The sequence below is a fragment of the Lepidochelys olivacea genome (genome assembly GCF_965140295.1).
Source record: "Lepidochelys olivacea isolate rLepOli2 genome assembly, chromosome: 17".
NCBI classification, from domain to species: Eukaryota; Metazoa; Chordata; order Testudines; family Cheloniidae; genus Lepidochelys; species Lepidochelys olivacea.
Genome location: NC_140427.1, coordinates 5,648,922 through 5,663,472, shown reverse-complemented (window position 1 = coordinate 5,663,472; position 14,551 = coordinate 5,648,922). Strand labels below are relative to the sequence as shown.

General features: G+C 41.4%; 1 protein-coding gene across 1 annotated transcript in view; it reads right to left on the bottom strand.

Moving 5' to 3' along the window:
• The window catches only part of MED13 (mediator complex subunit 13), a 79,438-nt gene extending 65,421 nt beyond the window's left edge, over positions 1-14,017 (bottom strand). The window contains exons 1-2 of the mRNA XM_084650880.1: positions 13,775-14,017; positions 11,256-11,490 (exon numbers count right to left, since the gene is read on the bottom strand). Coding sequence (XP_084507006.1) covers positions 11,256-11,490; positions 13,775-13,840 — 301 coding nt within the window. The 5' untranslated portion in view covers positions 13,841-14,017. The remainder of the gene's footprint in view (positions 1-11,255; positions 11,491-13,774) is intronic.
• Positions 14,018-14,551: the final 534 nt, after the last annotated feature.

Here is a 14,551-nt window from a genome sequence, read left to right as displayed (position 1 = left end):
CGAACAAAAGAGTGGTTCTATGAAAGAAGTTACCCCTCATTGATGGAATAAGCACAGAAAAAAGCAAAGCACGGAGCAGCAGTCTCTGCCAGGACAATAGCAAAATTTGGCAAGACTTTGTTTGAAGGAAACCTGCAGCAAATCCTTTACCAAAAATCACCAAATCTCAAAAGTCACGAATCAGGCCCCCAAACTTCATGAGAGTGTCTTTAAAAAAAAAAACAACCTTCTGGTTTTTGAGCCTTTGAGGTGCACTCATCAAAATTTCAAGCTTTTCTCTGCAACCACGAGGGCAAGAAACAACCCCTTTTTCTCCTTCTTAAATGAATGCCGAGATCACCACATCACCTGTCACTAGGAACTGTGGCTTTAAGTAATAAAATATCATGAGGGCTGGCAACACTGCTTTGCTGGAGGTTTTTTAAACCAATCTTACCCTTCTGCTCTCAGAAGCACAGCATTAAGAAAAAGAACCTCAAGCCCAAGGACATGAAAACTGCCATCCAGCAGACTACAGCCAGAAAGGATGCTGGTTTCCAGGATGATGGACGCAAAGCAAAATTTTAAGTATAGTATTTTCAAGCTTTAAAGTGAGCGGGCTTGAGATAAAACTCTCTCTCTAGGCAGTAAATATCTAGAAAAAGTCTGTTTACTTCGTCTGAATGAACTGTATATCCCTACAAAAAAGGAGGGCTAAACAGGATAAAGGTTTTTACTTTTTTTTAATTTATTTATTAAATAAGCATAAGCGTACATATATATATGATCAGGTTAAGAAGCGCAAGGAAAAACTAATTCACATTTACAAATGTGCTTGAAGTCCATGTGAAAAAACAAACAATGAACTCCACTTTCCAAAAAAAAAAAAAAAATATATATGTTTTAAGCACACCACCTGCCCAAGTCTCCCTGCCAATTGTTTTACATTGGTTTAAGTTTCTCTTCCAGGTTGCTCTGTGTCTCACAGCAACAGGGGAGGCCAAGGAACAAGGAAACAGTGAAACTGACTGTACACAGTCACATCAAATGCACAAAGTAAGCCGGGGGCGGAGAGGAATAGTTTCTGTCCTCTAATCTATTTCAGTTAGTATAATCTTAGAAGTTACTAGTTACTTAAAATTTAAAAAAAAGAGAGAGAGAGAGGAGGGGGTGTTTTTAAAAGAAGCCTTGATGTCCCTTTAATCCTACTGACAACACTCATCTGAAATGCTCTGTGTGTACACAATCAAGTACAGCATCAAGAACTATACCAGGGGTGGCCAAACTTAATGGCCCTCCAAGCGGCATATGAAAATCTTCAGAAGTTTGAGAGCTGGGGCATGCCTGCCGGGGCTCAGGGCTTCAGCCCTGCTCCTGCTGAAGTGCCAAGCCCTGGCAGGTGAACCCCATAGTGATGAAGCCCTGAGACCCCACCTCCCCACTGGGCAAAAGCCCTTATTGCACCACCGCACTGCAAGGCAGAGGTTCTGAGCCGCCGCCCCCCCCCCCCCCGAGTCCTGTAGGTGGAGAATGGGGGAAGGGGCCTGGGGGAGCTCCCTGAGCCACCCTTTAATGGTAAAAGAGCCACATGTGGCTTGTGAACCACAGTTTGGCCACCCCTGAACTATACGGTTGCAATACAGGCACTCAGTGGGCTATAAAAGTAGATAAACAGTACAAGCAGTGGCAGTGTAATGTTCCCACACAGTTCTGTAGCATACATAATGCGTAGGGCCCTACCAAATTCACATCCATTTTGGTCAATTTCAGAGTCGTAGGATTTTAAAAATTGAAAATTTCATTTCAGCTATTTAAATCTGAAATTTCAGGGTCTTGTAATTGTAGGAGTCCTGACCCAAAAAGGGGTTGGGGGGGGGGGAGGATAGTAGGGGGTGGAGTTTGTAGTACTGCTACCCTTACTTCTGCGCTGCTGCAGGCGGCGGCCCTGCCTTCAGAGCTGGGCAGCTGGAGAGTGGCGGCTGCTGGCCGGGAGCCCAGCTCTGAAGGCAGAGTCACTGCCAGCAGCAGTGTAGAAGTAAGGACGGCATGGTATGCTACCACCTCCCTTACTTCTGTGCTGCTGCCTGCAGAGCTGGGCCCTCCGTCAGCAGCTGCCACTCTCCAGCCACCCAGCTCTGAAGGCAGCAGTGCAGAAGTAAGGGAGGCATGGTATGGCATTGCCATCCTTACTTCTGCACTGCAGCTGGCAGGGTGCTGCCTTCAGACCTGGGCACCCAGCCAACAGCTGCTGCTCTCTGGCCGCTCAGCTCTGAAGGCAGCACAGAAGTAAGGGTGGCAGCACAGCGATCCCCCCCCCAGAATAAGCTTGTGATACCCACAAGTCCCTTTTCAATCAGGACCCCCAATTTGAGACACACTGGTCTCCCCCATAAAATCAGTATAGGGTAAAAGCACACAAAAGACCAGATTTCACGGTCTGTGATGCGTTTTTCATGGCTGTGAATTTGGTAGGGCCCTAATAATGTAGTGGTGAGGATAACATAGGCACCTATCTACTGGGACCTGGACTGAGACCATCACATCACATAAGCCATTTAAAAGTCTTCAGATGGTAAGCTTTCAAATAGCTACTGACCTAACTGGAGTTTTTTCTGGCAACCCTGAGGTTAAAAAAAAAAAAACATACCTTATCACTTTTACCAGTCCTCTAGCCATCAAGTTCTCCTTTCTCCTCCCTCTCCCAACAATGGTGTATGCCATAATCCACGAAACAAGATTAATGTTCATTTTGCTTCTCCCTGTCCCTGCATGAATAATACTTCATTCCCAAGAGTATTGCATCTGCAGTATTGCATTGCATTCGGAACATATTCATTTTAAATTTAAAAAAAATCTTTAAGTCAAGTGAAATTAAAATGTACAAAATGGAGGGAAGTGTTACTGAAAGCAATGGCCAGGACAAAATAGTTCATATTTAAGTAAACTACCTACTCAAGTTACCACCTCTAGAAACTGAACTGAAGCAGTTTTAAAAGTCTCGTTTGCTTTCATCAGATTTGCTATTTACTCTTTTTCCTCAGTCTAGATCCCACCCAATGAAAAAAAAGTCAGTTTCATTTTTGTTTACAGTTCATTTTACTTTTAGGTACTCTAGAGTCACCTGCAAAGTGTGAAAGTATGGTTTGATTAATGCAAAAAACTTATAGTAAGTTTTGAAGAAAGCTGTCATGATGTGTTTCTGACTCAGATTTTGTAAAACACTACTTGCTACCAAAAAAAAAAAATCTAGATTTGTGGCCAAACTGTTACTTGTCAGCATCCCTTTACTGTAAACCATCCTTTGCTTAATGTATACTTAGAGTAATACAAAACAGGTTTGAAACTTTCAAAACTAGTAACATGAGACTCAAATAAATATTCAACATGTTAAAGTGTACATTTCCAAGAACCCATCAAAATCCAAGAGCTTTATTTCCTCCAGTATGTCAGGACTTGTCTACACTTATTACAGTGCTGTAGCACTTAGTGAAGATGCTACCTATGCCAACTGGAGAGCTTCTCTTGTTGGCATAGATACTCTACCATACCAAGAAGCCCTCCCATTGACATAGAGCTGTCTACACTAGAAGTTTGGTCAATATAAGTGAGTCACTCGGGGTGTAGAAAATCCATAGTTATACCAACATATGTTTATAGTGCAAACCAGAGCTCAGAAACAGCACCAATAGCCATAGTTGTTGTGACCCAAGCTACGAAGAGGATAAACAAATCAGGAAGATTTTTTAAATTATATTCAACATTCAGTAAACTTCTAACATGTATTGAGAGAGAACTCAAAGTGTTTTAAGCAACAGCAAACTACGCTTATCACAAATGAATTCACCCCGCACTTTGAATGACCATTTTCACATCACTTTAATTATATGAAGAAAAAAATCACTTCTCTGAGTGTGTGTAAATTTTCTTGCATTTACTTTCTTGTATCAGGATTTACGCATAGGCTTTAAAAAGCTTACTGCTCACCTTCCTTGTCCCCACTCCCCCCCACCCCTGCAAAAAGAATTTCCTTTAAGACAGCGGTGGGCAATCTGCAGCCCGTCAGGGTAATCTATTGGCAGGCCACAAGACAGTGTTTACATTGACCATCCGCAAAACTGCGGCCACTGGGAGCTGCGGGCAGCCGAGCCTGCGGACGGTCAATATAAACATTGTCTTGTGGCCCGCCAGCGGATTACCCTGACAGGCCGCAGGTTGCCCACCACTGCTTTAACAGCTCTCATTTAATAGCCCGGTCATAAATACAGACTGTATAAATCAAAGTTTTGCATTAAGCAAGTCACACATCGTACTGAAAACTCAAGTGAGGGGGGGCCCCCCCCCGCAGGAGGGCTGTCAGCTGATGCAGTATGAAATAGTGGTAAGCTTATAAAATACAATAAAGCCTTAAGCCAAGTGCTACAGTAAAAAAAAAAAAAAAAAAAAAAAAACACCACACCATATTCCAAAATTAAATCAAAGCTTAATTTACATTAAAGGATTAAATTTTGGAAGATACTGACCAATACTGGATTTAAAAAAAGTCACTCAAGTCAACTGGATAATTCTTACAAGGAGTTCAAGATTCTACTACTGTTAGAAAAAGTTGCAATAACCTCCTCGTCTGCCATACTTCCTTCTGTCCTCTTCTCTTTTTCCCCCTCCTCTAAAGTTTCCTTCTTTATCTCTCTGTACATGAAATAAGGCAGAATAAGATTTGAAACTAACTAGATTTTTATAAACATTTGTTAACTGTGTAATACAAATGTTCATATTACATATAATCAAATGTTTCAACTATAGTTAAGGTAGCAAATGGTTAACACAAGACTATTATGTATTATACATAGTTTATGTTTGTGGGGGGGGGTTGTGTTTGTATATTTTTTGAAAGTAAAACATTAATAGGGAAGGAAAAAATTACAATACATCATTCATTTCTTATGAAAATGGTAATTACTAGGTATTACACAGAGTAGATGTTTCACATGTAAGAACAAGTTCTAACTATGCCCAAATGCAGCAGACCAATTAAAAATGCATTGAACAACACTTTTTTTTCCTAGAAATAGGATTAAAGTGTATGTGTGTTCCACAGAACAGCCTCTGGGCATCCACACTGTTTGGACAGTTTCCTTGACTGAGAACCAGTTCAGATATGAACTACAGTCCAAGATCACATTCTACTAAACTATATTATACCATACTTATTGTCACTATATTTGCAACAAAACACAAACTAGCCTTTTCTTTGGAAGTATTAAGTCTTTGCAAAAAAGTCTGAATGTAATGTGTATATTACCTATAATGTATTCATCAATGTTTTACTTTCCTTACCCATCCTCCCAGAGAAAAATAAAAGCAGAATATTTACACTTCTAGAATAACATATTGTGCTTGCTTATAGGGATTTTAAGGTTGCTTCAGTCCTTTAACTTTTTCATGAAGATCAAGTTTAGCTTGCCAAGCCAGACATGGCAACATTGTGTTTTGACACTGTGCAGAACACACATATGCCACAACGAAGAGAAAACTGCAAGCAAGTGTAAAATATAAACTGGGACATTTAGCCACATTAAAACTTAAAAAAAAAATTTTATTTTTTTGTTAAGTTTGGTGAGTAATTATGTATACAGATGGATTTCACTTAACTGGAGGAGTTTTGACAAACACCATCCTCAGTGATCAAGGAATTTTTCCCTGAATTTCTAAAGGCACTTTCTGCATATGATATTCAGTCTGGAACAAGTAGATCACCACCTGAGCCAAAAGTGCACATTTACAATGCAGTAGCAATTTTCACCTTACTCCACAGATTTAAAACATAGACATTATTGCCAGCATTACAAAGAGCTGGAAAGATTTAAATCAACAGCACCTTCAAGCTATTATGCATATCAAGTAGCAAGATACAAAACACAAATAAAGATGTTCTGTAAAGAGAATGTACAAACAGCACTGAGCAACGCTTATTAGCAGAGTTTTGCTGGAATGGACATACCTCCACATGGAGGACACCAAGATGCTTAAGACTATGTTGTACAGTGAACTTTAATGGCCAAAAGCTCTAGAAGCAGGCAGAGGATGAGAAAGATTTATTATTAACCACTGTAACATACAGACACTTAGGCTCACTATATTGACATCTGGTACAAAGTTTTGTAGTGTGACATTTATCAAACAGAAGCGTATATGTCAAAAGCAAGCATTGCCAATGAAGTGAGTAAACCATTAGTGAAGTGGCTCTCAACCTGTTTAGTGGACCACTTGCTAGGAGCCTGTAGAACAGTGGGTGGTCACATGATGTTGGCTCTTACACTGGTTTCTGTATTAGAAGCTAAAGATACCTTAGTACTTAACTGGTCCACATGATTTGGAAGTGGAGAGAAGAGGATCCATGAGACATACTGTTACAACATTGTCCCGATTACGAAAGTTGGAGAATCTCTGCACTATGCACTTCCCTGCCCAAGATACAGAAATATCTGCTGCCATTTAGAATCCACAATAGCTCAAGACTGCTTGTCATTTTTAACATGAAGGACAAACAAATATGCATGCCTGCACAGATTTCTGAAAAAACTTTTAGATATCAACCATTACTTTTTCTTCTTATAGCTTGCACCTTTCCGTAAGTCTAATGCAGAGCCAAGACTAACATTAACGTATAAATTATTCCCCCACCAAAGCATGCTGGGAGCTGTACAAACAAACAAGGGGTCTAGTACAAAAAGGAAAGGATGAAGTTAGTAAATAAAGGGCCAAAAGTAGTGAAGCACATGCAAATTAAAAGGATATTTTTAAAAGTTAAGAAAGATGAACTGAGAGAGAGGGAAGAGAGAGTTCCACATTATACAGCTCACCATAATAAAAGGTGTAACTTGCCAGCCAAAGGCACAATGGTGGACTCCTTAAAATGTGGGTGAACGTCAAAGTACAACTATTGCCTCAGAATTAGGTCTTGTGCACAACCTGGACCAGGGGTGGGAAAACTACGGCCCGCATTCGGCCTGTCAGGGCTTTGGGCTCCGTGCCTTGCCCTTGCCTCCAGGCACCGCCCCACACAGCTCCCATTGGCTGGAAACGGGGAACCGCAGCCAATGGGAGCTTCGGGGGAGATACCTGGAGGCATGGCAAGGGCAGCGCGTGGAACCCTGTGCCCACCCACCCAGGGGCCACGCAGGGATGTGGTGCCGGCTGCTTCCTAGAGCAGCATAGCGTCGGGCCAGGGCAGGCAGGCAGGGAACCTGCCCTGGCCCACACTGCTGCCACCCCGGAGCCGCTTTAAGTAAGTGGCACTGGGCCGGAGCCCGAACCCTTCCTGCACCCCGCCCCACAACTCCCTGCCCTGAGCCCCCTGCCTGCACCTTGCACCCCTCCTGCACTGAGCCCCCTGCCACACCCCTCCTTCACTCCTGCCCTGAGCCCCTCCTGCACCCCAACCCCCCTCAGACACCCCACACCACTCCTCTGACCCAATCCCTTGCCCTGAGCCCGTTCCTGCACACTGCACTCCCTCCTGCCCCCCAACTCCCTGCCCTGCATACAATTTCCCTACCCAGATGTGGCCCTCTGCCCAAAACGTTTGCCCACCCCGATCTGGACCAATACAACATTTAAAACTCAACATTACCAACTTCAACCCCCACATTTATATAGTCAGACACTTTGAAGAGCACAGAGAACGTGTAATACAACTATGGTTGCTCAAGCCAGTGAGATACTGTGCTGCGGCATTCTGAACAAGCTTATGTAGTGGAGACGTCCTACTTTAAGCCTTGCAGGGAGGGATTTACTATGATCATGCCTCACTGTTGCTATAAGACAATACCATTGCAAAGTTGCCACAGGTACAGCAGATTAAATAGTTTTCCTAGAACATTTGATAAATGGCACTCTTAGAAAAGGTGTAACTGAAAGACATGAAAATTTTTAACCAGAGAGTCACTACCTCTGAATCAATCCCCTCATAAATTGGGGAAACAAGGAGTAGAGCCCCTCACATCAACCACCTCTTCCAGCAACAAGACTTATACCCAAGGCTCAGTGTAGAGAGTTCAGTTACAACCAGACGGCAAAATTATTCAAACGTTCTGCCAGCACAGAGAATGAACTTCAACAGAGCAAGACATATACAGTTGCATAGGATATAAAAAATATTGACACTTTAGTATGTTTAGATATTATCCTGCCAGGAGATCCTGTAGGTGATAAGAAAGATTCTTGAAGGATTCCATATGTCATATCCCTCAGCAAGTTGTTCATCACCAAGAGCACTTCCAAAACATAAGCAATGTCAAGCTACAACTCATGGCAAATCAATAGCTGCCAAGAAGTTTCACATGCCCAATGATTTATGGCCCCATAACAAGCAGTTTCAACTCCAAAGGAAGGCCAGAACCTAGACCATTACTGCTATCCAAGCAGGACTGGAACTGAATAACTGCTACCTTCTCAAATCACTTTCCCTAAACGAGGACTGTTACTTAGCAATCAGCAGCATACTCTCTAGCATCAGGAGGAGGTTTCTTAAACATAATGAGTTCCCCATCTCACCTTAAGTACGGTCAACACCATCAGTTTGCTAAACAATAGCAACGATAATGCCTGGTAATTCATTATAGCCACACTGTTTTCACCAAATAATATGAGCAAGGATCAGAACAACAGATAGCGGGCCTCCGCCTGGAAGCAATTTATCTTTTCCATGAACAGTGTAACAAGGATGGAGCAGAACGGATTAATAAAAAAAACAAAAAAAACAAAAAAAACTGTCCACTAACCAATAATTCATTGCTATGTCTATGGATGAGGCCAAGTAATATTGTTTGGGCTCAGTTATAACTCACATACACACACAAAGTTTTTGCATAGAAAAAGAACAGGGTTCAGGCAACATCCCAGCTACCAATCTAGCTCTTCATTTCCTATAGATCACTTATGTAACTGCTTCTGGTTATAAGGATCCAAGCTGACTAGAACCTTGTAACAGCTGATAATGGCTTTTGGAGGCTCTCTCCCCCACCCCAGAAAAACTTCCGTGTTGGAATGAGAGGTCAGGCATGTTTAACCACCAGGAAGATCAAAGAGTCATGAGCTGTTAGCCTCAGAATCTGTGTGGAAACCAAACATCTCTTGTGCCAAAACTGGTATGGAATAGAACCTGTACTAAAATGCAGACATCAATGGTCAAACATCCCCAACCCAAACAAATTAAATATCCAAAACAGACCCAAAGATAAAAGATTGAGCAAACAACCAATTCTGTACAAGCGCCTCACTAATTCTAGGTAAGACAACTCATGAGTGCACTTCCAGGAAGACATATGCCAGCCCATCTACTCTGAAGTCCCACAGACAATCTGTGAGCATCACAGACATTAGCTCAGGGAATTCAGCTGCAAGGTATCCCCCCCAGAGGCTGGTGGTATCTTTTACCAGGTTCCTCCTGATTACTACTTTAAGTTACCCACTAGTGATTAAAAAAAAAATGCTAGATATTGACCATATAAAATGTATCACGCTAAACACAGCAGACAAGTTTAGAAACTTGGGCTCAGTCCTATGTGGACTTGTGGTTTAACTTCATGATCATGATCTATTAAAAAAAAAAATCTAATATTCTGATCTCACCCTATGCCATAGCGGACAACAGCATACCAAAACTTACAGAGAAACTTCTACACAAGTGTTGGTCTTTACTCAGGTGTAGCCCAGGACAAAAACAGCATGGAATCTAAGTTACTTCTCACCATACAAAAGATGGTCCCTGCAGGTCGGGACAGAGGACATTCATAGAGCAAAACTTACAGAAGCTGTAGCTGACTACTGTATAAGAGGAGTTTCCATTTCCAGGGTTGTTAGTAGTAGTAGCAGCAGCATTACAATTCCTGCTAACTCAAATACAATATCAGAAACATCTGTAATTTTAGTACTTGAGTCTTTTCCAGTACATGAAGCTCCTTCTTATAAAGTTGCTGTACATATGGAAATTCTACAGATTACAAGACTGTTTCAAATCAGATTGCTCAGCGACACTTCAACTTCATATTTGTTTTTTGGAATGTCCACAATTACACAGAGTGTATTAATGTATTCCGGTTCTCTCAAGTACCATTTATTCATCCGACAGAAAAAGTTTCCCTGAAAAGAACAAGTACTCACAGACTTCCATTTTTATCAAAAGCATTACATACCAAAACTAGACTTCATTTTACAATTCTGCAATATGAATGCTTTTCATTATTCTGAAGTCTACGTACAACAATATGACTTCTTAATATTATTGTATAAAAAATATGTATCTGTAAGCCTACTGGGGAGACTGTATACAAAGGTAGTGGTTTAAAAATTAGCTCTCCAAGCAAAACACAAAACAGGAAGCATTCATCTGTCAACAAGATTATATTAAAAAAAGTTGTGTGTTAGAAAATAAAATCATAAACCAAAATTTTCAAAAATAAGATACTTAAAGTTAGGCACCAAAATCTAAATTTAGACATCCAAGTAAGAATGGTCTGACTTTCACCATTAAAGGTGATGATGGCTTACACTTCTGACAGTAACCTACTTTAAAAGGCACTCAGCACTTCTGAAAGAAAACAAGAGAGAGAGTCTTAATACACAAGATTCTCAGGATTTCACGCTCCCCGAGATGCCTTATTTAGGCACCTTTATTTTGAAAATTTCCAGAGACAACTCCATCTGGTTCCCTAATTTTTTTCCCCATACCTTAAAAATAGCATGGAGATTTAAGATAAAGTCTGACCACCTACAAATGAGGTTATACGAAACATTTTAAAAATATTAACTCATCCCACACCTAAGCCACTGCCACAGGGTCTTGCATTTCTTTGTTTTAGAGAGAAAATTCTATCCAACTTTGAGAGACTCATTTTAGTTTTCAAAAAGCATAGGATAAAAAAAAATTGAAAAGGGCAAAAAGTTGCTCCTTGAATATCTAGCACCATCTCTCTCAGTAGAAACAGCCACCCTAAACACAGAGAGAGACTCAACTGTATCAGGACACAACTCAAGATAGAAGTTCAGCTTTGATAAGATTCCACGATCATAGCAATTCGGTTTCCTGGGAGGCCCCCACCCACTACCATAAAAAACTCAAGGTGATGGAAGTTGTAAGTATGACATATCACTATAGAAAATAAACTGTATGTCATTATCCACTGTAGTGTTTATAAAGTGGGAACTTTTTAGGTATGGAAGAAAGCATCCCTTTGTTGACTGATTGATTAGATTTTGTTCAGTCCATTCTCTTTTACCTGAGAGGTCATGATGAATAAGATCAGTAAAATTGGGGTCATCGCCCCACCAAAATATCCACAGCTCTCTGCGTCCAGGTCTCTGATCGCGCCGCCAAACACTCAGTACATCGGCTTTCAGACAGCGACTGAAACTGCTCAAAATGGGATCCTCCTCTGTTACCGGAAAGAGAATTGGGGCAGATGTTGGACCCTGCCATACGTATCGTTTCCATTTAATCCCAGTTAAATCAGCCTGCGGAAGAGGAACAGAAAAAAAAATTAGGTGAAACACATTTGGGGGAAACAAGGTTTACTAAATCCTGAAGTTACTTCTAGTTCCTTCATTAGAAGGAAGTTGCAAATAGGACTCTTAGCAAAAAGCTACCAGACATAAACCCTAGTTCTGTGATTTTAAAAAGGGAAAAAAAAGAAAAAATAATCCACGATCCTATGCTTTTAACCAAAACTTACCAAAAACATTTCTAAAATGTATTGTACTCTGGTGAATGTGAGGATGAGGAAGACAGCTTATATCCTAAACTATGACCTGCACCTTGCTTTACCTCTATCTTTAAATAATTGTTGTAAGTATTAATACCAGAAGGAAAGTTGCAATAAAACTGACCAAGTTCTTAAATGTTTGCGCTGTTGTTGTAGCTGTTTTGGTCTACGCAGAGGAGACCTGAAGAAGAGCTCTGTGTAGCTTGAAAGCTTGTCTCTTTCGCCAGTATAAGTTGGTCCAGTAAAAGATACTACCTCACCCACCTTGTCTCCCCAACTTGTTAAAGTTAGCAAAACTTGATAAAACAAAAAAAAGAGGTGAACAGCAACCATTAATTAAATTGTTTTCCAACTATTTTAACTGTACAGTTATAGACTAATCATGTATCTTGGCAAACACTTTTTTCCTTAGCCTTGATCCTACGCATGTATGCTCCCTCTGTCTATTTTAAAATTACACAAAGCTTTCAGGAAAACTGTATATAATAGATCTACCTTCAGTGAACACCCTTAACTACCAGTGTTTTGAAAGATCTACCGGTAATAACAGAATTCCTTATTTTACAGAAAGGGAATACATCAAGTTGCAACTTTTCAAGTGCACCCACTATACCCAAATGCCATCATATTCTCCCCTTCTCCTACTCCCAAAATTAAATCATAAGTTATTTTTCTGTAAAAAACTGCATTTAACTTAAGTCTGAAATTGAAGTTATTATCCTATTAGCCACAACAATTTGTTTTGCTCTATATCTTCCTATTAGCACAGGTAATCTCTATTCTTGAACTATTGTTTACAAAGCAACACTGTACCAAAGAGATCAAGGTTTAAACCCTGACCACTTCTTAAATGGAACAGTGACTCAAGATGTATGGCAGGAGGTGCCAAATGGATTCAGCCTCATAAATGAGCATATACAAGGGGTTCCTTGCACTAGCTAGCACCATCCCCCCTTCTCCCACATGATTCTAATCTCTCCTCTTCCCCCAGATATGACACAATTTAGATTATTGCACAGTGTATCTAATAGGGTAGCCTCCACCACTGCAGTAGGAAGATGAGGCTTCGGACTCAGTGTTGCTAAGGAATTTGCAACAGTTGGTACTTCTGAAAGACTTAACAAGATGTTGCTCATACTGAGCTGCAGACCTGATGCAGCCTTCATACTGGTATCCTGCAGACATACTCAAACTGCCCAGATTCCCCTCCCCCAAAATATACACCAGCAAGAACAGCCAGACACAGGTTTTACTTAAAACAGCCTCCATAATAATAAATACCAATCAACCTGATTAATTTGTATTTAAAGGAAAATGAAACAGGTCAGCAAGCCCCATAGCCACAAAAAAGTGCACCATATTCCAATCCAAATCAAATTGGCTTTAGGAGCTGTCAAAAGTGAAGATTAACAGTTTAACGGTTACAAAAAAAAAGAAGAATATGAAATGGTGCACAACACAAGTATAGGATAGCACATGTGCCTTTGTACAAAAAACATCACCAAAACCAGCTTAAGAGAAAAATGATAGACAAAAGAAAGCAAGGAAAACGGGAGGATTTAGTTGAGATTTTTCTGGGGCGTCACTACAGCGGGCGAGGAAGCAGAGAAAGTTTGCCTGAGGAAAGGGGAGTAGTGCAGCTACATACCACCTCCTGCCAGGACTAAAATAAAGATGTGAGAAGGTATAGCTAAAAAGATTAATAGAAAGCAGAAAAAGTTAGGGAAAAGGAAACAGAAGGGGAAAGCAAAGTGTTGGGGTAATATTGGCCAGAAAAGACAAGAGAAGGAGGGAGGGACAATATTACACAGGCAACGATGTGGGGTGGGGGGAACAGAGGGACACGGAAAAGCTGGCTGGTTCCAGGCAAGGCCTACTCTGAGGACTCATCCAGAAGAAGCTATGCTAAAAATGGCTGCTTTGCTTCCACTACCCCTACCACCCCCACCACAAAAAAAAAAAAAAAAAAAAAAAAACACAACCACCACACCTCTTTCTCTCTGTGAACAGCATGTCTGCAGCTGGTGGACACTTACCAGACAGAATAGGTTGGAATGGCAATCCTCCAGGCTGGCCCCGTTCGGCACGAAGCAGGAACTCATCCTCACAGCCACAACCCACACGCCATTATCCCACAGCCTCCGACAAGAAAGAAAGAGACAGACAGAGAGAGAGAGAGAGAGACACAGCGAGCCGGGGAGGGAGAGACACAGAAGGAAAGGGGGGAGGGAGGTTACACACGCACAAATAATACAGTTAAATAAGGGATTTTGCACAAACAGAGGGAGAGCGGGGGGGGGGAGGGAGCCGTGAAAAGTGCGCAAAAGAGTCAGAACCTTCCCTCCTCTTCTGCCAAAACAGGAGGGCAAAGACAACAAGAAGGAAGGGGAGAAAAGGAGGAAAGGGCCAATAATCCAACGATGGGAGATTAAGATACACAATCCTCCTTGCTTCTCTTGTCCACTCAATCGAAGACCAAGGGGAGAGAAGAGGATAGCTGATCCAGCAAGGGGACAGAAGTGGGGTAATTAATCCAATGGGGCAGGAGGTAAAATGGTTTCACGACCCCTCACTCTTATCTCAGTCGCCAAACGAGGGAGTTGAGGAATAAATAATCCAACAGGGGCAATTAATCCAGCAACCTCCCTGCTCTTCCTCTTGTTTCTTATTCGCCAGATGAGAGGGGCAAAGAGTGGAATGACTAGGGCTGAGTGGTTGTGGGTCGATAAGAGTCCGAGGGGAAGAGAGTAAAGCGGGGTGTCAGATTCTTCTCCCCCTCAAAATATATTCCAAATAAATTAAAAATTAGATCA